The 21,599-nt window shown below is 39.6% G+C and overlaps 1 protein-coding gene across 2 annotated transcripts in view; it reads right to left on the bottom strand.

Annotated features, from left to right (window-relative positions):
* Positions 1-21,599, bottom strand: part of thsd7ba (thrombospondin, type I, domain containing 7Ba) — a 1,045,844-nt gene that overhangs the window by 593,941 nt on the left and 430,304 nt on the right. For both annotated transcript variants that reach the window (XM_039757380.1, XM_039757379.1), the window contains exon 4: positions 11,360-12,179. In XM_039757380.1, coding sequence (XP_039613314.1) covers positions 11,360-12,179 — 820 coding nt within the window. The remainder of the gene's footprint in view (positions 1-11,359; positions 12,180-21,599) is intronic.

Genomic DNA, 21,599 nt, shown 5'->3' on the forward strand with positions numbered 1-21,599 from the left:
TTCACACAAACGAAACTTTACCAGAATTCAATCGTAATCCCTGGAGCTAGGAGGCGCAAGTGCAAAGCAATTCGCCATTGTACCAGCTATTACAGATTAGCCTATTCTATACATCCAATGTCTAAAACAGTTCTTTCTTTCTAGACATGTGTGAGAGTTTGTGTTATGAGTGCCATTAAGGACAGACAGGCTTCCTGGCTGAATGACAGCATGACCACTTGCCAAGATGGAAGGTACCAGGAGGATGGACAAACAGAAGCCGGAGGCGAGGAGCAGTTCCATCCTGCATACTGTAGGTGGCAGTGGTCTGCTGGAGATGTCCTAGTTTGGACACTGTTTCTTGTTCATGGGAAGTGGAATCCGGAAGTTCAGTTCTCTCAGGATTTCCTGGGTGCTGCAAGGCGAGGGCAGAAGTGTCAGGAGAGAACTGCTCTTGTTCACAAACAACACAGAAGTGCTCCCCACAAATCAGGTCACCAAAAGGTTTTCCAAGTCCAGCATAAAAGGAGTCTGAGTCGGGGGCAGAAGGTAACATTCAGCTGAAGGCAGAAGAAGACAGAAGAGTTTTCATTGTTTTATATGATTATTGGCTGTGCCCATGAACATGTAAATGTGTTGGGTGTTATTGAGTCTGGGGTTTAGGGCTCAGTGGCGCCCCTTACTGGTTAGAGTGTGTGTGCATGTATGTGGTTTGGAGGGCTGGTATGACTTTGTATTGTAATGACACTGAATGAGAGGAGAAAGATACCAGTCCATTGAAGGGCACAACACCCTGGAACAATTTAGATTCACAGATAAACTAAAACACATACAGTATATTTAGGATGTCAGAGAAAACTGAGAATATGAAAGAACTTCCAGCTGCGGTGCCACCCGCTGCTTGTTACTATAAGGCATGACAGTGTATTAATGGTGTTTGTGGTCATTGGTGAAATGAAAAACAGAGAGGCAGAGAGCATTTTTATAGTACAAACCTTGTCAGAACTTGTGTTCAAAAACTAAAAAATCCTTTGATTTAATTATGTTTTGTTGTCATGTTTTCAGAGACCTCAAAGTCTGTCATTTTCTATGTTATTTATTGGCAATTTTCTGTAAAAAGAGCTGAACTTTACCTAGATGGATTTTGCTTTTTGAAAAGATATGACTTGTTTTTTGAGACTCCTGGGCTTTCAATTTCGTGGTGACTACCCCCTTGAAGCATTGAGCATTCAGAACAGTGTTGGTGGAAAGTGGAACACGTTGATCTAGAATAGGGGGGTCCAACTATGGTCCTGGTGGGCCGCAGTGGCTGCAGGTTGTTGTAATAAGTATCTTTTAATTAGTGAGTCATTTTTGCTGCTGATTAACTTGTTTAGCTTTAGTTTTAATTGACATGACTCAGACCCTTTAGTTATTTTGTTTTTCCTTATTGAGCAGCCAAACAATTATAAGACACCAAACGAGCCGCCACATGACCAGCTAACCTGAAAATAAAAAAAGGTGTAGGTCTCGGTAGGGTGGCACGGTGGGTACTCCCTGCGTGGAGTTTGTTTGTTCACCCGTGTCTGCGTGGGTTTCCTCCGGTTTCCTCCCACAGTCCAAAGACATCCAAGTTAGGTGCATTGGTGATCCTAAATTGTCCCTAGTGTGTGCTTGGTGTGTGGGTGTGTGTGCCCTGTGGTGGGCTGGCACCCTGCCCGGGGTTTGTTTCCTGCCTTGCACCCTGTGTTTGTTTAGATTAGCTCCAGCAGACCCCCATGACCCTGTAGTTAGGTTATAGCCGGTTGGATAATGGTTAGATGGTCATGTTGGTCTGCTCAGGTCACCAAAACATCTTGACGGTGCTCTTAGAAAAAACAGAAAATCAACAGTCTAATGTGGCAGAATGAGAGCAGCAACAAGTCAGTAACAGTTTTAATTACCAGCAAGAATTGGCTTCTCATGAAGAAACTGGTTGGAGTGAAATTAGCTGGAGTTTGAAGCCCTAATTTAGCTGGTCATCTGTTGGCTTGTTTCACATCTCATTTCTGTTTGGCTGCCATTTAATGAAGAAACAAATCAATATAGAGGACTGAATCCTTAAAAACAAGGCTATTAAAATAAATGGAAAGGGAGTGAATTAGCAGTGAAAATTGCTCGCTGATTAGGAAAAGGGTTAGAATGAAAACCTGCAGCCACTGCGGCCCACCAGGACTGGAGTTGGACACCCCTGATCTAAGACATGGGGGCACACTTAGGAGCTTGTTAGCAGTTATACAAAAGCAGTAAAACATTATTCTTCACACAGAAAACTATAACTACGTAGAATAAGGTTTTTAAGTAATATGTTTGATTGTAAGGCTTTGTTGCCTTTCAGATCTCAACTTGTTAATATTTTGCATAAGTTAGAGCAGTGGTCTCGAACTCTAGTCCTAGAGGGGCTCAGTGGCTGCAGGTTTTCATTCTAACCCTTTTCTTAATTGGTGATCAGTTTTTGCTGTTAATTAATTCCTTTTCCTTTCATTTTAATTGACTTGTTTTTAAGATTTATTCCCCTGAATTTCTTCATCATTCCTATGAATTGCTTCATTTTTTTCCTTAAACAGCATCCAAACAGAAATGAAATATGAATTGAGGGAGCCATCAGAAGACCAACTATGTCAGGGCCTCAAACTCCAACCAAGAACAATGATAAATTGTTTTGTGGACCTGAGTAGATGAGCATTCCCGATTTTCAGTTATTGTGTGATGGACACAGTTTCCTGATCATGTTTTATATCTCATTATTGTTTGACTGCTAATTAAGGAGTAAGAAACAATTAAGGGGCTTGCGTCTTAAAGAGCAATTCAGTTAAAATGAATTCAGAAGAAGTTAATTAGCAGCAAAAACAAGCCCCTAATTAAGAAAAGGGTTAGAATGAAAACCTGCAGGCACTGTGACTCTCCAGGACCGGAGTTTGAGACCACTGAGTTAGAGAGAAAGAAATGGCTGAACTTTGTTGACCTGAATACCCTGTTCCTGTTAAAAGTTTTATGTTTTTATGTGCAGTAAATCAGTGATCAAGGCTGAATGTGCAACCTTGTTCATTTATGACCAGTATTCCATATTAAAGAAGGCTTGAAGTTATTTTCAAAATATGTTCAACAGCACAGGTGTCGAACTCCAGGCCTGGAGGACTGCAGCAGCTACAGGTTTTCATTCTAACCCTTTTCCTAATCAGTGACCTGTTTTCACTGCTAATTCACATTTTAATAGCTCTGTTAGAAGGATTCAGTCCTCTGAATTGATTCGTTTCCTCATGAAATGGCAGCCAAACAAAAATGAGACGTGAAACGAGCCAACAGATGACCAGCTAAACTAGGGCTTCAAACTCCAACCAGTTTCTTAATGAGAAGCCAATTCTTGCTGTTTATTAAACCCGTTATTTAATTCCATGGCTTCTTGTTGTTCTCGCCACAGCTGACATTTCTAAAACTGTTGATTTTCTGCTTTTCATAAGAACATCGTCAAAGTGTTTTGGTGAGTTGATAGATCAGCCTTACTGAGACCTTCACCTTTCTTTATTTTCAGATATTGTATAATGTGGTGGCTTGTTTTGTGTCTCATTATTGTTTGGCTGCTAATTAAGGAAAAAGAAACAACTATGGGGCCTGAGCCAAGTTAATTAAAAAGAAGTAATTAGCAGCAAAAACTGGTCACTAATTAAGAAGATGGTAAGAATGAAAACCTGCAGCCACTGCGGCCCTCCAGGACCAGAGTTTGACACCCCTGTTCAACAGTATATCAAAATTTGGCTGCACAAACAGTTGGGTGCAGGGTATTTCATTTTATCATGCAAGGCTGATTCAGCTTATGCGATCTTTATTCTTGGGTTTTGTTGGATGCAAATCTAATTCATACCTTCTGGGAGACAAAATGTTACTTGTTAAATGCTGAGCTCCGTCTAAACAAGTTGTATAAAACACTAGGCAGAGAAATGTTAAAAGCAATAACAAATATTTATAGCAACTGTCGGATATTTCTTCCACACATTCTGCAAAATATTAAAAAACTGAGGCTGTCCAATCATCTTCCCAATTCTAAAGCCTATTAATTTTAATACACATGAGATATGAATTTATTTAATCAGCATCAGCTACAAAATAGGGAACAACCTTTTGCTGGGTTGCTTGTCTTTGATAAAACACACTCGTATACACTCACTCACACACACACACTCACACACACACACACACACAACTTGTCAATTTCAAGTCACTGATCAGCAGAATGAAATGCTTTGTTATCCTGGCAATCAGATGGCCAGGCCTAGTTGGGTCCTAGCCGGGAGTCTACAAAAGTCATCTCCCACTAAACAAATTAGAGCTAAGATCTCAGAAGACAGAAAGTAAGAGTTTTCTGAACTACAACAAGGTTTGACTTGCACATATCACCAATATAAATCAGAAAGTTTGTTATCACATCCAATAGTGGATTTCTCATATATGTTTAGTTCTGAACTTCAAAGACATTTAATAGTGACAGTAAGGACTTGCCATGTCCACTTGGAGCTCCCCATATGAATAGGATGATGCACCACTCTAAATTCTTTTTTTATTTCATGTCAACAAAATATATTATGAGAGATTAAAAAGTGATTAGATATACTGTGGCTAGGACCTCTTTCTTCTATTGTGTTTAAACTACAAGTAGACAGTCAGTAGAATCAGAATCACTTTTAGTTGCCACTACTTCATGTATAAGAATTTAGCTTGGTGGCTTTGGAGCGTAAGATCAAATATAAATAAGATAAGCAGACCAAGATACATTATAAACAGTTGCAGAATAGTGCAGTTATAGAGGAGATGTGCAAATGAAGGGTAAAGAGTGTGTTTGTATATAATGTGTACACTCACATACACACACAAATATGTACATATACTGTAGACACACACACTCGCAGAGGGAGACCGGCCAAATTACTGGTGTGCTAGGGCTATGGCTCTAGGAAAGAAACTATTGAGGTGTCTGTTAGCTTTAGTTTTAATTGACCTAAAGTGTTTACCAGAGGTGAGTTTTTGGAAGAAGTGATGACGTGGGTGAGATGAGTCAGAGGTGATCCTTTTGACATTGTTAGTTGACTTTGTTAGATGTATACAGTTCTGCAACAGATGGAAGAGCACAGCCAATTATTTTCTCAGCAGACCTCACAACACGTTGTAATTTATTTTTGGAGTGGACTATTGCTGCACCAAACCAGATAACAATGGAGAATGTGAACTCACTTTCAATTATGGGTTAGTAGAATTGTACTAGTATGGACCTGGAAATATTTAACTTCTTTGGTTGGTGTAAAAAGTAACTGCTGAGTCTTCTTAGTGATGGAAGTGGTGTTAATGTCCCAGCTGAGAGTGTTTGTGATGGCTATGCCCAAACATTTGAAGGATTCCACCATATTGGCTGTAGAATTGTAACTGCTGTTTGTGAAAGTCAATGCTCATTTCCACTGTCTGGGTGGGATTGAGTGCCAGGTTATTGGTAGCACACCAAGGCACAAGACAAGTCACCTGCTCTCTATAAGCTGTTTCATTACCATTAGTAATAAGTCTAATAATGATGGTGTCATCAGCAAACTTAATGATTTTTACTGAATGCCCAATGGACCAACAGTCATTGGTGTACATAACAGAGAACAGAGTTGGGCAAAAAGTGCACAGCCTTGAAAGTCACCTATGCTGATACAGAGACAGTCTGAGAGGTGGGAGCCCATCTGAACACACCGTTTCCTGTTCATCAGAAAACTGTAAATTAATTTTCAAGATGAAAGCATTCTGTTCAGTTTGGAGAAGTTTAGTTAACAACAGTTCAGTGACAATGGTGTTAAAAGCTGAACTGAAGTCTACAAACAATATTCTGGTGTAAGTTCCTTTACAGTCCAAATGTTTTACAGGCCCACGTTTGTGGCAACATCCACAGTTCTATCTACCCTATATGCACACTGAAGTGGGTCAAGATGAAGAACAGCTACAGACTTCTAATATGTTCAAATATGTTCATTGAAACTATGGTCTGTAACCACTAAGGTAGCTTATTTTATCATTTTTTGAAACTGGAATGATAACAGAAGATTTAAAGCAATCTGAAACAGTCCACTGTGCAAGAGATTGGTTTAAGAACTCAGTGAAGAGAAGAGGAAGGCTGATTGTTGCGGGTGACACTGAATCAGGCCTGACAGACATTTTAGTATTGTCATCTTATACTAGTTAAAGCTGGGGGCAGCGTGGTAGAGCAGTGGTTACTGTTACTGCCCCTGGGTTCAAATCCACTCATTGCCCTTGTACAGTGCACTTGCTTTTCTCCCATTGACTCTGCATATTCTTCTGTATACACTGGTTTTTCACTCACATATACAACAAGTACATGCATGTTAGGCCAATTGGCAGTTCTAAATTATCCATGTGTTTCTATCTATCTATCTATCTATCTATCTATCTATCTATCTATCTATCTATCTATCTATCTATCTATCTATCTATCTATCTATCTATCTATCTATCTATCTATCTATCTATCTATCTATCTATCGCAAATACTTGCTATCCTCAGAGTTCATTCTCATGGGTTTGCTCATCTACTATTAATATTTGTAACTCTTTTCATGAGACCCATGGTCTACCCACACCTACAGTATTTGCAGAGATGTCTGTCGCGCAGCATTGACAAACAAGATTGAGCAATAACAGGTTTGTGCTTTCCTTAGATGTCCAGTCCTGCAAATGTACTACACTGAGGGGCTCAATGTGTACCTACCTGGAATGAAGAAGCACAAGCAAGCCATTGAACCCCATTCTTAATTGGGACCAGGGCTTGCAATTGTTCCCCACAAACGAGGAATTCCTAGTGAATGCGGGTCATAAGCTTGCACTGCTTAATTTCCTGTCCTTTTTTACACATTGCCAGTTGCTGCCAAAAATTCAAGGCTCTTTGATTGGCCCTGCTGTGGTAGCTTGTGCCTCTGGCAGAGCGTCTAGGAGGTGAAAGAACCAAAACATCTAGATGAAGTAAAAATTGTAACAAAGTTTCTGTAGGTGAGCATCAAGGAAATGAAATCAGAAGGCTGGTGCATCTGCCCAGCCTCGTCTCTCCCGCTGGTCTTGACCCAGACTGCCTCATCACTATTGGCCTCTGTATGATCTGACTTCTCCCTTGCACCCTATACCCTTCCCTGTGAGTTCTGACCACTTGTCCCACACGAGTCGGACCAGTTGTTATGCCTTTCCTTCCTCCCTCCATTTTAGGCTGCAGAGGCCCAGGTATCTAACTGTCTGCATCATTGGCATGGTTTAATGACTTCATTCTTTCAAGTCTCCACATTCTTGTAATATTCTATGTATTCTCAGTGTTTTTTGCTGTTTTCTTAAATGCATTTATTAAATTACAACAATGATAGTGAAGCGTAGTGCTAATGAAAGTGCTTTGCCAAGTGCTTCTAAGCACCAGCATGTTATGATGAGCTTTGTTGATGTTTGGTACACAGAATTATGTGTTAATGGTGATAGGGAGCAAAAGTGTATACTAAATAGAGTCGCAACACCATTTTCTTCATTGGATCAATGCTTAAGTATCTGCTGTTTCCATTTGTGGCTGGTTTTTCAGGAACATAACCTTTGTGGATAATGTATATTGACTGTATCTGTAATAAGCAGACATTTTGAGGACACCAGTATTAATGTCAGTGGAGAAAAAATGAATTTTAGTAAACTTCCCACTCATAAACCCAGACACATAAAGGGCCTTAGCTCAATTGGTAATACAGCAAATGTTCACATTTTTAGTGGGCAGTGGTTAATTTGTAAATCATGAGGTGGCAGACCTCATGTTGACTGCAGGGGGAAGGTGATAACAGCAGTTTGGGAATTAGAGCACAGAGCTTTTAACGTTGAATTATGTCATCTGTTGTCACGAGTGGGAGCATCGGAGAGAGTATTAGAGTTTGGGTAATGGTAATTCTCAGCCAAACCAGGGGATGGCGCCGTGTGATAATGGCCTCTGTTTTCCATCTTCTGAAGAAAGGAATATTGACAGCTGTTCTCCTCCGACATCATTTCTGGTGTTTGTCCGTCTAGACTGGCCTCGTCATAAACAGAGGAGCCGTCATCTCTGTCAGTCACCTGGGAGGACCTTGGTCTGAGGACAACTTTATTTGCGTTAATGTGTTTTTTTTTTTTCATTTAATTATACGGTGTTTGCTGCTAAACTTTGACTTTGTCATGTCTTATGATTACATTACTAACAAATGCATCAAATCAAAACTGTTTACAGATATGTTCACATGAATAAATTAGTATTTCTCTTGTATATCTTGCAATCTTAAATTGATCCACTGTCCACGCTCTGTACTTCTCAGCCACATCTGATGTTTCTTTGCTCACTCCTATTCCTTTTATTTGTCAACTTCCATGTCAGCATCGAAACCCACTGTGCTGGAAGCAGGTTTACTTTTAACTATACTGACCTGATCACTTATTTTGAATTGCACAGCTTTCAATGTTTTGCTGCACTTTTGACTTTTTTTCACAACAAGAAATAAAAAAAACACATAGGCTTAACATTAACTACTATTTTATCAAGTTAAAATAAAGTCTATGTAATAAACTATGCTTATTTAAATATTAAAAAAATTAAAACAAACATTTTATATTGATTTTAGGATCCGGGAGCACATTTGGAGGTACCGCAGCAGAGCTCCACAAATGCGCAAATTAAGTATTTCTTGTTGAGAACCTCTCTGCAGAGCCCACGGTGGAATGGTTATTATACATTAACTAACTAACTAACTTACTGTGTAGCCAGTCAAACAATCAGCCATAAGTATGTGGCTGAAGAAGGAAGGAAAAACATAAGACCAATGTTTGGGGAGGATTCCAGCCTCTATTCACTTAATGAATGCACTTAATCCAAAATTGGGGTTGTAAGAGTCAGTGTATCCCAAGATTATTATTTGGGGTGTCAGAACTCAGTGAAAGGAGATGATTAATAAGGTTTTAGTCAGAAAGATAAGTCTCAAAAAGAAAAAGGTTAAAAGTTTTAAAATAGTACAATTAATTATTTTGCATTGACTGCTGGATTCATCACTTGTCCAAAGCACTGGGTGACAGAAAATGTTCAATCTCTAAACTGTGGTTGACTGAGCCCATCCTATAATGGACCATTACAGCCCTGCAGGAGATGGATGATTTCAGATTAACAATGCTTCTATAAACACCACATGAGTTGTTGCCTAATGATTTGAAGCAGACTTTCTTCATTTCCCCGGACTTACCCCGAATCCACATCTGAACATTATGGTGGACAGATTGCTCTGCAGATTTTTCTTGACAACTTCCCTGAAGGGATTTTTTTAAGAGTCATGCCGACATTGGTGGTCTGTCAATAGGTGTGCACCCATATGACATAACAAAGCAGCAACAGACGGCAGAGACCTTTGTGTCTGATACTTTCAATAACCTTATTAAAAAGTGCTAAATATGCTATATTTAATTACTTGTCATCAATTGTAATCTAATCAAGAAATGTTTAAAAATTCATCAAATGAACTGCAGTGTGAAAATGAGAAGGATGGCCTTTCATAAATGACCTCTGGAAGCAATAAGTGATTTTAATTTTGTCGTTTGCTGCAGAAACCAAGGATAATAACAGCGTCTGGAAGCTAGCACAACATCTGGATATTTCATTTTGTTTTTCACAGAATGCCATTTACTGTATTTGTAAGGATTTTTAAACATACACATATGTCTCTGTATTGGATGGCATGGCGGTGGGGTTCATAGCCTTGTTACCCCACAGTACCAGTTTTGTCAGTTCATTTCCCTGACTGTGGAGATTGTAAGCTCTTTCGTTATCCACGTGTATTTTCTGCTTAGTATTTTAGTTTCCCCCTTTACTCCGCCCTGTAGTTGACTGCAATTACATTCAAAGTTGTTTCCCAAACCTGCACTTAATGCTACCTTAATAGTCAGCGGCTCCCCACACCCTTAATAGGTGACACAGTAGCGTGGTGGTAGTACTGCTGCCTCATAATGAGTAGTCCAGTTTTTTCGTCCCAGCAGGAGATGCTTCAAATACTTTTACAAAGGAGTTCTTTTGGAGCAACTTCATTTCACATCTGTAGTACTGAGTGTAGTTCTGGTCACCATGCTAAAAGAAAGACATAGCAAGACTTGTGTATCCCAGGACGGAAGGACATGTCCTATTCTGATAGACTCAGAAAATTAAACCTGTTTAGTCTCAAGTACAGGAGATTGTCGGGAACTAAAAAAGTTGAAGTTCCTATAACTATATATATCACATAGCAACTGATGTACTGGTGCCTTTAGGTTTATGTAGAGGCCCCTAGTAGTTGCCACAAAGTATTTTTAAAGGAATGCTCCTTGCCATGGGATCAGGTGATGGGTGGTGAACTGAGACAGAAATTTAACTTACAGGAAGGTAGAAAAGCCAAATATTGAGAGTAAAGGAGTAAGGATGGAAGGTTGATTTTTATGTCTTCTTTGTTTATTTTTTATTCTTCTGTTTGTATTTTTGTATTAAATTTATTTCTGCTTATCTGTATTATTCTTTATAGTTTATTTTGTCTATGTATGTATGCCTTATTCATTGTGTTTTGTGAGTGGTTCCCCAAGAGGTGGGGCCACCTGTCCATCAACGCATTGGTCTGTTTCATTCAAATATGCTTGGGAGAGGTGAATTTACTGGTTTTGTGACTTTCTGTGCTTATTGAGTATTTACTAGATTTTTTACCACTGTGCTATGTACAGTATAGTCCATGGATTTGTGATTTAGGCATTTTTGCCCTTTTCCCTTTAATGTTCCATGGAGTGTGTTTTTTGTTCAGAGCATTTCCATAAAAATGAAGGTAAAATGAAGGTAAAAATTATAAATACAGTATTTCAAGTCTGTCTCCTTGGCAATAACTAGTCCCCATGTTTAAGGTTTGCTTTCTCATTTGTGTACATGACTAGCGGATCAAAGGCCACCAAACTGCACAATTTAGATTTAGACAGCTTTATTAAATGATATGCACTCTACAGTGTATCGTCTATGCCTGAGCAATACACTTAATAAATACCAATACCAATAAACTTAATAAATAAATAAACTCAATAATACCAGCTCTCAAGAAAAGCTATTGGTAATGTGAACTTTTTGGGTTTTATAATACATGTTGCATTATTTATCACGTTTGGGATTGTTGTTACGTTGGGATAGTTTACCAAACTAAATTTTGAACATTTGACTTTTGATTGTATAAATCTAGTCAAAGGTCGAGGCACTCCTATAATATGTATATCAGTTTCATATTTGGAAATAACAGATATTATAGTTTTATGACAATGAATTTAAAGAAGAATTTGAACTTACGTCAGCATTGCATTTTTTCCATCGCTCCTCATACACCTTACTTGTCTAGCCTGGTAACCAATCTCCAAGTCCCATTCTTTTGGATGAGCATTGTTGTGGTGACTTTGGAACTGATGCTTAACTATGTTTTTTTCGGCAGATTCGGTGCTAAAATCCAGCATTGTCCTCCCGCTCAGCCAAACATCTTTTTGATGTGGTAGTCTACACTCACTCCATGGCCCAACTTTAAGGCTGTATTCATACTCGTCATCCCCTATGGAACAAGGAAGGTGGTTTTTACAAGTTCGGGTTTCTGTCAAGTTTGGACAGTTTACTCCTCCATATAGTGGAGGAGCCAGCACGGCCCGTGTCCTGTGTTGTAATCCAGCCCCACATGTCTTACTGCATCCAGACCATGCAGAAAATTTGGAGACAACACAATTGTGAGGACAAGGTATCAAACAAGCCTGCTCTGTTGTAGGTCTTGATGAGAAAAATTCACAAATCTCGTTTGCCACGGCTGTCTTATTGGATTTCCGAAAACAATGAACTTCCCTTTGCTGAAGTCCATGCTGTGCAGTGACACACTCTGAGGTCCTTAATTTCTGATCATAGGCCAAATAAGGAACAAGAACACATGGCCCCCATTCAGAGACCTCCCATTTAAAAAGCTCCTGGTGCCACTCGCACACTTTAAAGCACTCCCTCTGGCTGTCAGGCTTGTTGAGGTGTTTACAGTTAGAGTGATGTGTCGTCCAGCCTTCACTGTGGATACACCATACAGTTCGGGACTGAATCCCTCCTGGGCCACAGTCGTCTCCCATACATCTACCCCACTGACCTGAAAAATGAAAACAGATACAGATGCTCCATTTACAATTTGAAAAGTACAGCATGCAATACTGCAGTAGATTTAAAAAATGTCACCATTCATTTTTATATTTGCATATACAGTAGATTCAGATAGTATTTAGACCGCTTCATTTTTTCAAATTTTTTGATGCTAAAATCATTTATATTCACTTTATTTGCTCATAAGGCAACATTTAATGGCCCAGAAAAAAACAGTGAAAACAGAATATGTAAAAAATAGAAAATATCACACTGACATACAGTAAGTATTCAAATCCTTTGCTTATGACACTTCAAATTTGGTTTTGGTGCATCCCATTCTATTCCTTCTGGAATTCCTAAATTGAAGACGTTTGCTCTTCTTGGAGCTGGAAGCCCAACAAAACTGAGTAATTGAAAGAGAAGAATGTGAGACCAAGAACAGAAAGGTCACTCTGGCTGTGCTCCCAAGATTACCTGTGTGGAAATAGGAGAGACTTCTAGAGGGACAACCATCACTGTAACCCTCTGTTGATCTGGGTTTATTGCAGAGAAGCCAGACAAAAGCCTATCCTCAGAAAAAAAGAAACGTCAAAGTTCACTTGAAGATTACATAAAGGCAGCTAAAAGACCCTCAAACTGTGAGAAAAAAAGTTCTATGGTGTGCTAAATCCAATACTGAGCTGCCTGGCCTCAAATCTAATCATCATGCCTAGGGGCAAACCTGGCAGCAGCAGAACTATACCATTCCTAGAGTGAAGTGTGCTCGTGGCAGAATCGTGCTGTAGGATTGTTGTTCATTGGCAGGGACTGTGAGACCAGTTAGGGCCAAAAAAACTAGATGGAGCAAAAAGCAAACATATCCCTAATGGTAACCTGCTCCACATCACTCTGGACCTCATAATAAGTCAAATGTTCCCTTTCCAACAGGACAATGACCCTACACACAAAGCAAAGACAGGAGTGGCTTAGAGACAACTCTGTGAATATCCTTGAGTGGCCCAGCCAGAGCCTTGATGTGAACCCAGTCGAACATCGCTGTGCACAAATGGTTTGTACCCAGTTTGACAGAACGTGAGACGACGTACAGAGAAGAATAGCAAAACAATCCCCAAATCCAGATGTGCGAACCTTGTTATGTCATACCCAAGCAGTGTAATCGCTGCCAAAGGGGTTTCAACTAATTACTGCGTAAAAGATCTGAATACTTGTGTCAATGTGACATTTCAGGATTTTTTTTTTAAATAAATGTACCAAAATTTGTAAAATCCTCTTTTTGCCTTGTCATTCTGAGGTATTGAGTGCTGCTCTATGTGGAACAAAATTAATTTAAATGATTTTAGCACAAATATGAAATAATTGAAGAGTTTGAATACTTTCTTAGTAAACAGCATGATGTTTCTTTGTTTATGTTTCAGCATTAAGTTTTTGCGTTTAGGTTGCACTTCTGTTTTTCATACTAAATAACTATTGTATAGGATTCTGAACTCAATTAAGTGTGCTTAAGAAAAACAAAGTAACAATTAAAATGTTTAGCATGGGCAAACTTAGACATCCAAGTAAATTTTAAAGAAATAAACTACATGACCTTCCTAGGAATGGAGACAATTAAGTATGACTGCAATAAACTTAATGGTAAAATCCATATAATTCTGTTCAAGTTCATGTCAAAACTTAAAAGCAGTGGAAAAATCTCAAAGAATCTAAAGAAAGAAATTACAGAAAATGCAGCCGTTCAAAGCATACAAAACAACTCCATTGCTAAGTGTAGGACTTATGAGCACATGAAGGGAATTGTTAAAATGGAAAGTAGAAATGTATAAAGGCAGTTAGAGAACAACATCACTGAAAATGGAAAAGTCAGCTCTAAGAGGTTCTTTCAGTAATACAGAAGTAAAAATAAATGTCGAGGTGGAGGTGAAATGTATTAAGAACAGTAAAAAGGAAATGCCAAATGGTAGGCATAATTGATTCTAATGCTGGCCCAAGCAGTGTCTGTGAGGAGTTTCCATTTTCTGTAGGAATCTTTCTCCAGGTACTCCAGTTTTCCTCCCACATCACAAAGTCTTGTGTGCTAAGTTTAAAACTGCACTTGTGTGAGTGTGTGCTTGAATGTGCCCTCACACATAGCTAAACTATATGCCCAATGCATAATCGCATACTGATTTAACTGAGTATGGAAGTGGATGAATGGACAATATAATAATTGATCTAAATATCAAATCTTTTCCAGGCATGTTATTCCATAATTTTCACCAGTGAAGTAGTCATAAACCTACTAAACTATTTAGGGATTCTTCAAGAAAAGTCTGATTAATGCTGAAAGGGTAAAATCAAATAAATTACCTGAGCCCAAAAATTGCAATACCAAAACAAACATGATATATTAGTGTGATATGAATAGGGCATGTTACTTATGACACATGGCATACTGTACATGATTACAAGTACAGCTCGGACAAGCATGCAGAACACACAGTAATCATTATTTGATGCATCTACCATGGGCGGAAATAATTGCTTGTTCTATTCCGTTGGGCCCTGCAATTGTTCCGCCCTGGGTATGACGTTAAATCTGCACCCAGCCCTGTAGGTAGGCCCTCCAACCTGCAGGGAAAGACCTGGGGGTTAGTGGCAGAACTCCAGCCACCATGAAAAACCTCACACAGTTCCATTCCATCTAAACTAGTGTGGTGCTGAGGTGTCACCCATTGCATGGCTTCACTCGGATCCTAACCTGGGGTCCTGAGTTGGTTTGTCATGTGATGAGTGTGGCAATGCACTGTATCAGCACGTGCTCCTAACCTCCTCACAGGAAGAAACTTTGGATGTATGTCTGTGGAATGGCATACCATGCAGCCTCTATATGTGCCAAAAGATCATCTATGGCAACCACTCTGACAGTAGTCTAGTCTAGAAACATGTTTCAGTTGGGTGCAAATCAGGTGAAGGTGCAGGCCTGGGAAGAAGCGGCACATGGTAGTCATCCAGGAACTGTAGAATGTTTTGGGCGACATGTGGTCGAGAATTGTCCTGTTGGAATACGACACCAAGAAACTTCTGCACATAGGGTAACCACTTCAGCCTCTAACACCACTGTGACATATCATTGGCTGGTGAAGGTATGAGGTGGAAACAGAAGCATTCCCTTGTGCTGTCACCATGCAAGGATCCGTCAATCATGGTGCAGTAACCTGAACCATGACTCATCACTGATGGTGTTCTTGGAACTATGTCAATCGCAGATGCTTGTTGTTTAGGGTCAAAGATATCCAAATCATAAATGAGAATACCCAATGATGTGTAAAGGATTACAACTGTTGGGCCAGAGTCTGTAATGTGGCCAATCGGTCAATTACTACCATGTGGATGAGATCCTGTCCTTCTGTTCATTTGTGTGTTGGGGTACTCCAGACCCGTAACTTCGGTGGGTCAGACCATCTTCTATCCACTGACACCATGTTCTCATCACTGTGCACATATTACGTTTCAAACAAGTCTTAAAGTATAATCCTCTTTCTCATGCTTCCACAATTCTCGTTTGCTAAAAGTCTGAGAGCCAAACTTAAGACTGCTGTTGTCTTCACTGGGGCATGTTTGGTCTCAAAGAGTACATTAACTGCCAGCAGTCACTCAGTGAGGTTCCCTTTGCAGATACTTTTTATACTCACTATGGTAAGACCAGGGGGCGTAAATGGCACACATCATTGGTATATACAGTATGCTGCTCTTGTAATCATTTTCACACTCCACCATGACCTATTCATCCTGCAACTTTTGGACAAATATGACATGTCTTGCAGTTTTAACAGCCAGAAGTATATATTGTTATACTCATATAAAAAAGGTTTTAAGGCCAATTCTAGTAATTATAGGCCTGCTAGCTTAATGTATGTTATAGTTAAATTAAAAAATATTTTTTAATTATTCTATTACCTGCCCTTGACAGGTGCCATGATAAATTCCATATAATATTCTTGGGAATTAACTAGAAATTTCGAGGGACCAACTGGTATCCCTGCCGGGGTGTATCCTGATCCCTTATCTGGCCAGGAAGCCATGGGAAACAAAGGACAGGTAGGAAGTGGTGCTATTCCCCTTCTGTGTCAGAACATGGGCACAGGAAGATACTGTGGCAGCAGCTCCAACAAGGTTGGCATCCCAGCAACCTCATAATTACACATTGATTGGGCCTGGGTACCTGGGACATCAGGAACAGAGGGTGACTGCCTGCTATGGGCAGAATGTTAACCCATAACACTAGGTGGCAGCATCCTATCTGGCAAGCTAAAGTATATATGCCCACAGGGCAGCATGGGAGTATGTCCTGCCGGGTTCTGTGGTGGCCGCCATGGGGAGCTGTTAGATTCTGATGGCACAGGGACCATTGGAGTCCTCTCTGACCTGGGGGGCAATAAATTAAGCAGCAGAATTACTCCCGGGTCTGGAGTAAAAAAGCAAGCCCTCTATTCGACTCAATCGGATTTGAAGTCAGATGTGAAGGAGGGTGTGGAGCTGTAGGAAAGAAAGAGTTGTGCTGTAGGTATTGTTTAAATTAAAAAGACTTTAATTGAACTGGAACTGTTATGGTGCAATTGTGTCTTGGGGTGCTGATACGCTCCTTAGTAGCCACAAAATTTTTCAAGAAAGCAATTATTAAGTAAAAAAAAAATTAATAAATTGTACAAAGGACAACTATTCTCAGCTTTTCTAATGTGAATTAAATACATTTTGGCACATGGTGTAGGCTGCAGCACAGTGAGTGCTGTATGAGTATGAAATAAAAATGGAAAATGATTGAATATTGTACATATTGAACTGCTGTGGGATTTTAGTAAAGAAATATCATAAATCATGCAACTGAAGTCCATTATATTTTGCTGAAAAACAAAACAAAAAATAAAATAAAAGAAGTTAAATTCTTTTACAACACTTTAGTACCAGCAGTTGTTTCACTACAGTACAAATTGGTGTACCGTAAATCAAAATGATTTTTTATGCAAATATTGAATAATAGAAATATATTGTTTGTTTGAACAACACTTCCATGACCATCATTTAGTATAGGCTGGTCACAATGGGTCACCCTGAGGCAAATAAACTGAGTCTCTCAGTACAGTACATTGAGTAAACTGGCAATGATGAAGGTACAATCTGACTGGTTCACCTCTCTCTAAGGCTGTTCATGTTGTGAGCTCTTATATGGCAACTGTGCTTTTTTGATTGCTTCTTTCTCTAAACACATTATGAACAAAGGAGTTATTAGTTATTGGGGATAGCTCTTAAACTATACTATGTATCAATGATCGCTAAGCAATAAAACCTTAACTTTGTCCAATATCTGTGTGTGGTAAAAAAAACCTATGTACTGTATAGGTTTATAGGGTCTTTCTTGTCACTTGTACATCACAATAATATGTATATCTATATATATAAAAGTCAATGCGTGTATGTATGTTCCAGCATCACATCCAAACGGCTGGAGCAATTTTCATGAAACTTGGTACACATCTTCCTAATTGGTCTACTAAAAATACTGTAGGGTGAAATCAGCCGTAACCCACCGCCTTCTGGGTAGGGTGGGAGGTGATCTTGTGGTCTTGTATGCATGTTATCATCCCGTTGACACTCGGTAACGACCACCAGAGGGCGAACCTGAGGTGACTGGCAACATTCTTTATGTTTGACCACCACCACACCGCTGTTGCTTTTGAAATTAAATAGAGTAACACGCGTGGAAGTGTGTGTGTCGTAGAGTCAGTTTGAGGGCCCCAGCTCCGAGGACACACATGTGAGGCCAGTACAGCGGCAAAAGGAAACCTCCTAAGAAAACTTAGCTGCTAATGCACACACGATGCAAGCACTTCGGCAACATGAATCATCCTAGCAGAGAGATGCCCAGAGTATTTTTATTTTTGAAGAGCACCACGCCTCTGTTGCTTTTCAAATTAAATAGAGTTGGCCTGTTCTGAGCGTCAACTAGATGATAACATACATACAAGACAGCAAGACAAGGACATTAGTGAGTCTTTGTTTCTTAATTTATTTTTATTTTTAATGTTGTGTTTTTTTAATTATGTGTTTCTGGAGGTGACCGGCAGCATTCTTTATGTTTGAGCACCACCGCACCCCTGTTGCTTTTCAAATTAAATACAGTTGGCCAGTTCCGAGAATCAACTGGATGATAACATATATACAACACCACAAGACAAGCACATTAGTGAGTCTTTATCCATCCATTCATTATCCAAACCACTATATCCTAACTACAGGGTCACAGGGATCTGTAGCAGCCAATCCCAGCCAACACAGGGCACAAGGCAGGAAACAAACCCCGGGCAGGGCGCCAGCCCACTGCAGAAACCCCACGCAGACATGGGGAGAACATGCAAACTCCACGCAGGGAGGACCTGGGAAGCGAACCCAGGTTTATTGTTTGTTAATTTATTTTTATTTTTAAAGTTGTATTTTTAAAATTATGTTTTTCTCAAACAATTAAAAAAACCTTTATTTTCCTCCCGGGCAATGCTGGGTATTTCAGCTAGTACTGTGTATTGTGACATTCATATTGAGGACCATAAATCTTCAATCGGTTCTATATAGTGCCTTTAGAAGGTATCCAGACCCCTTCACTTTTTCATATTTTGTTATGAGGTAGCCTTGTGCTAAAAATCATTTAAACACATTTTTTCTCTACATCAAGCAACGCACAATACCCTAGAAAATACAAAGAAAAAAACAACATTTCATAAATATTTGCAAATTTAAAAAATATAAACAGATGAAATCTCAGATTAACACAAGTACTTCAACCCTTTACTCAATACTTAGATGAACCACCTTTGTTCTATGCAGGTCTTCTCGAACTCTGTCAGGCTGAATGGAGACTGTTGGTAAACAGCTATTTTCAGGTGTCTCTCCAGAGATGTTTGAGTTCAGGCCCAGGCTGGTCCACACAGTGGCATTCCCACGTTATCTCTAAGCCACTCCTGTTTTTGTTAAAGTTATCTTTATATTTTGCTTTGTTCAGATTTTCCTCAACCTTGATTAGTCTTCCAGTTCATGCAAATAAAAAAACAACCCCACAGCAAGATGGTACCACCACCATGCTTCACTGTTGCAATGCTATTATGCAATTAATGAGTAGTGCCTGGTGTCATCTACACATAATACATAGAATTTAGGCCAAACAGTTCAGTCTTGGTTTCATCAGATCAGAGAATCTTTTTTCTCACAGTCTGTGTGTCCTTTAGATGCCTTTCTACAAATTTCAAACAGGTTTTCATGTATCTTTTACTCTGTCAAAAAGCCAAGATTGGACAAGTGTTGCAGTGATGGTTGTCCTTCACAAAGTTTTTCCCTTCTTCACAAAGGTTCTCTGATGTTTAGCCAGAGTAACCATTGGGCTCTGCATCAAATCTTTCTCCAAGACCCATTTCCCACCATTCTTTAGTTTGGCCAGAGCAAAGCTCTAGAACGAGTCATGGTTATTCAAACATCTCCAATTTATGAATTACTAGTTTTCTCCCGCAGCTCTTCCCGCATAGTAGTGAAACAGGACAAACTTAAAAAAATCAACAAACAAAGGCATTGCTAGCTAAGTGGAGGCAAGGTACACTCCAAAACTTGGCCGGAGGCTTCCCCACCTGCTTCCCCCTCCCCTCTCCCCGCAGCCTCTGTTTTGAATTAGTATAAATATATCGCTCCTGCAAGTGAACTATGATACTTTGCACAATGAGAGAAGTCTCAAAATCAACTGGAATGTTCAAGCAAATTATATATAAAAACCTGATCTAAATCTGTCAAGTAGTTCTCTCGTTCGTTGTCTAAGGAGAGGCAGGGTACACTCCGAGGCTGGCATGTGAGGAAGTTGGACTCTGCTTGGCTCCTCACTCCTGACGTCACGCTTCCCTCTCCCCTCGGCCCACTGCCTCTCTCTCGGATTAGCATGAATAAGTCACTCTTGCAAGTGAACTATGATTCTTAGCGTGATGAGAGAAGTCGCAGAATCAACCGGAATACTCAAGCAAGCTATAGAAGAACACCCAATCTAAATCCGTTAAGTAGTTCTCTTGTGAAAAACAGACAAACATACAAACAAACAGACAGACAGACATACAGTATGTTGGATATTATATATATATATATATATATAGAGAGAGAGAGAGATTAAGGCAGCTGTACTAATGGGAACCTTCACTTTTGCAGAGATTTTTTGTAGATTCCCTCAGATCTGTGCCTCTACTCAAACCTGTCTCTAAGCTCAGCAGGCAGTACCTTCGACCTCATGGCTTGTTTTTTGCTCTGATATGCATTGTCAACTGTTGGACCCTCAATAGACAGGTGCATGCCTTTTCTACTTGTGTAGAAACATTTGAATTGTTCATGGGTGGACTCCCAAACAAGTTGCAGAAACATCTCAACGATGATCAATAGAATTTGGGTGCACCTGAGCCAAATTTCAAGTGTCATAGCAAAGGCAGTCTGAATACTTGTGTCAATGTGATATTTCACTTTTTTATCTTCAATAAATTTGGAAAAAGTTCTAAAATTTCCAGCACAGTCATGGTAGCCCTTTTTTCTAATAACCAGTAGCATGCTTCCTTATGGAACCAGTGCTGTATGAAGGGTGAACAGGTATAGTAAATTCAGCCCCAGCCTTGGCCTTTTTCCATTCTGTCATGGCACATAAGACACAAGACCTCAGATAGATAAGCTTCTCTTCTCTTTTCAAGCTCCAAAACATCCATGTTTCTTATTTTTCATCACTGCATTATATGCATTGTACTTCAAGATAAGCATTCATTGGTTGCCAGCTCCCATGCACACAGAAAACTCCACTACAAATAAAGGTAAAATCAAACCAAACCACTTCAGCTTTGCTTTGACTATTTTGTTTCCTTCTGGAGTCCAAATGGCAGCTTCTTTTAAACAGTTCTCCGATCTCTCATTTGGCCCCTGCACACTCCTGGTAATAGCTAGGAATTGAAGTCGTCACCCCAGTAGAATGGGTAAATCATCTCAATAACAGGTTTACTTATTGAGCAACTACATACAACACTGCATTCTAAGAGCCTTTCCTGTTTTCACTTTCGAATATTTACAGGTGGCAAGAAACACCCTAAAAAGCTGATACGAATTGGGATCGAGATTCACAAACTGTATACTGCTAGTGTCATGGTATCAGCAGCCACCACTAACATTCTTCATTATTACTGAGATGATACCTCTTATAGGCAAGTATTAACCACTACATGAGGTTCTGATTTGTTTCCTAAGAAAGTCTCAGTCTTCTTTCTCGAACCCCTCTGATTTGAAGAGTGACATCTCAGAATGGCTGGCAGAATACTGCCACTCAAACATCTGGCCTTGATCAGTCTTGGTAATGCACACTGTCCAGACTATAAAAAACTCACAGACTCTTTCAGTC

Source organism: Polypterus senegalus, chromosome 6 (genome assembly GCF_016835505.1).
Source record: "Polypterus senegalus isolate Bchr_013 chromosome 6, ASM1683550v1, whole genome shotgun sequence".
In the NCBI taxonomy this organism is placed as follows: domain Eukaryota; kingdom Metazoa; phylum Chordata; class Cladistia; order Polypteriformes; family Polypteridae; genus Polypterus; species Polypterus senegalus.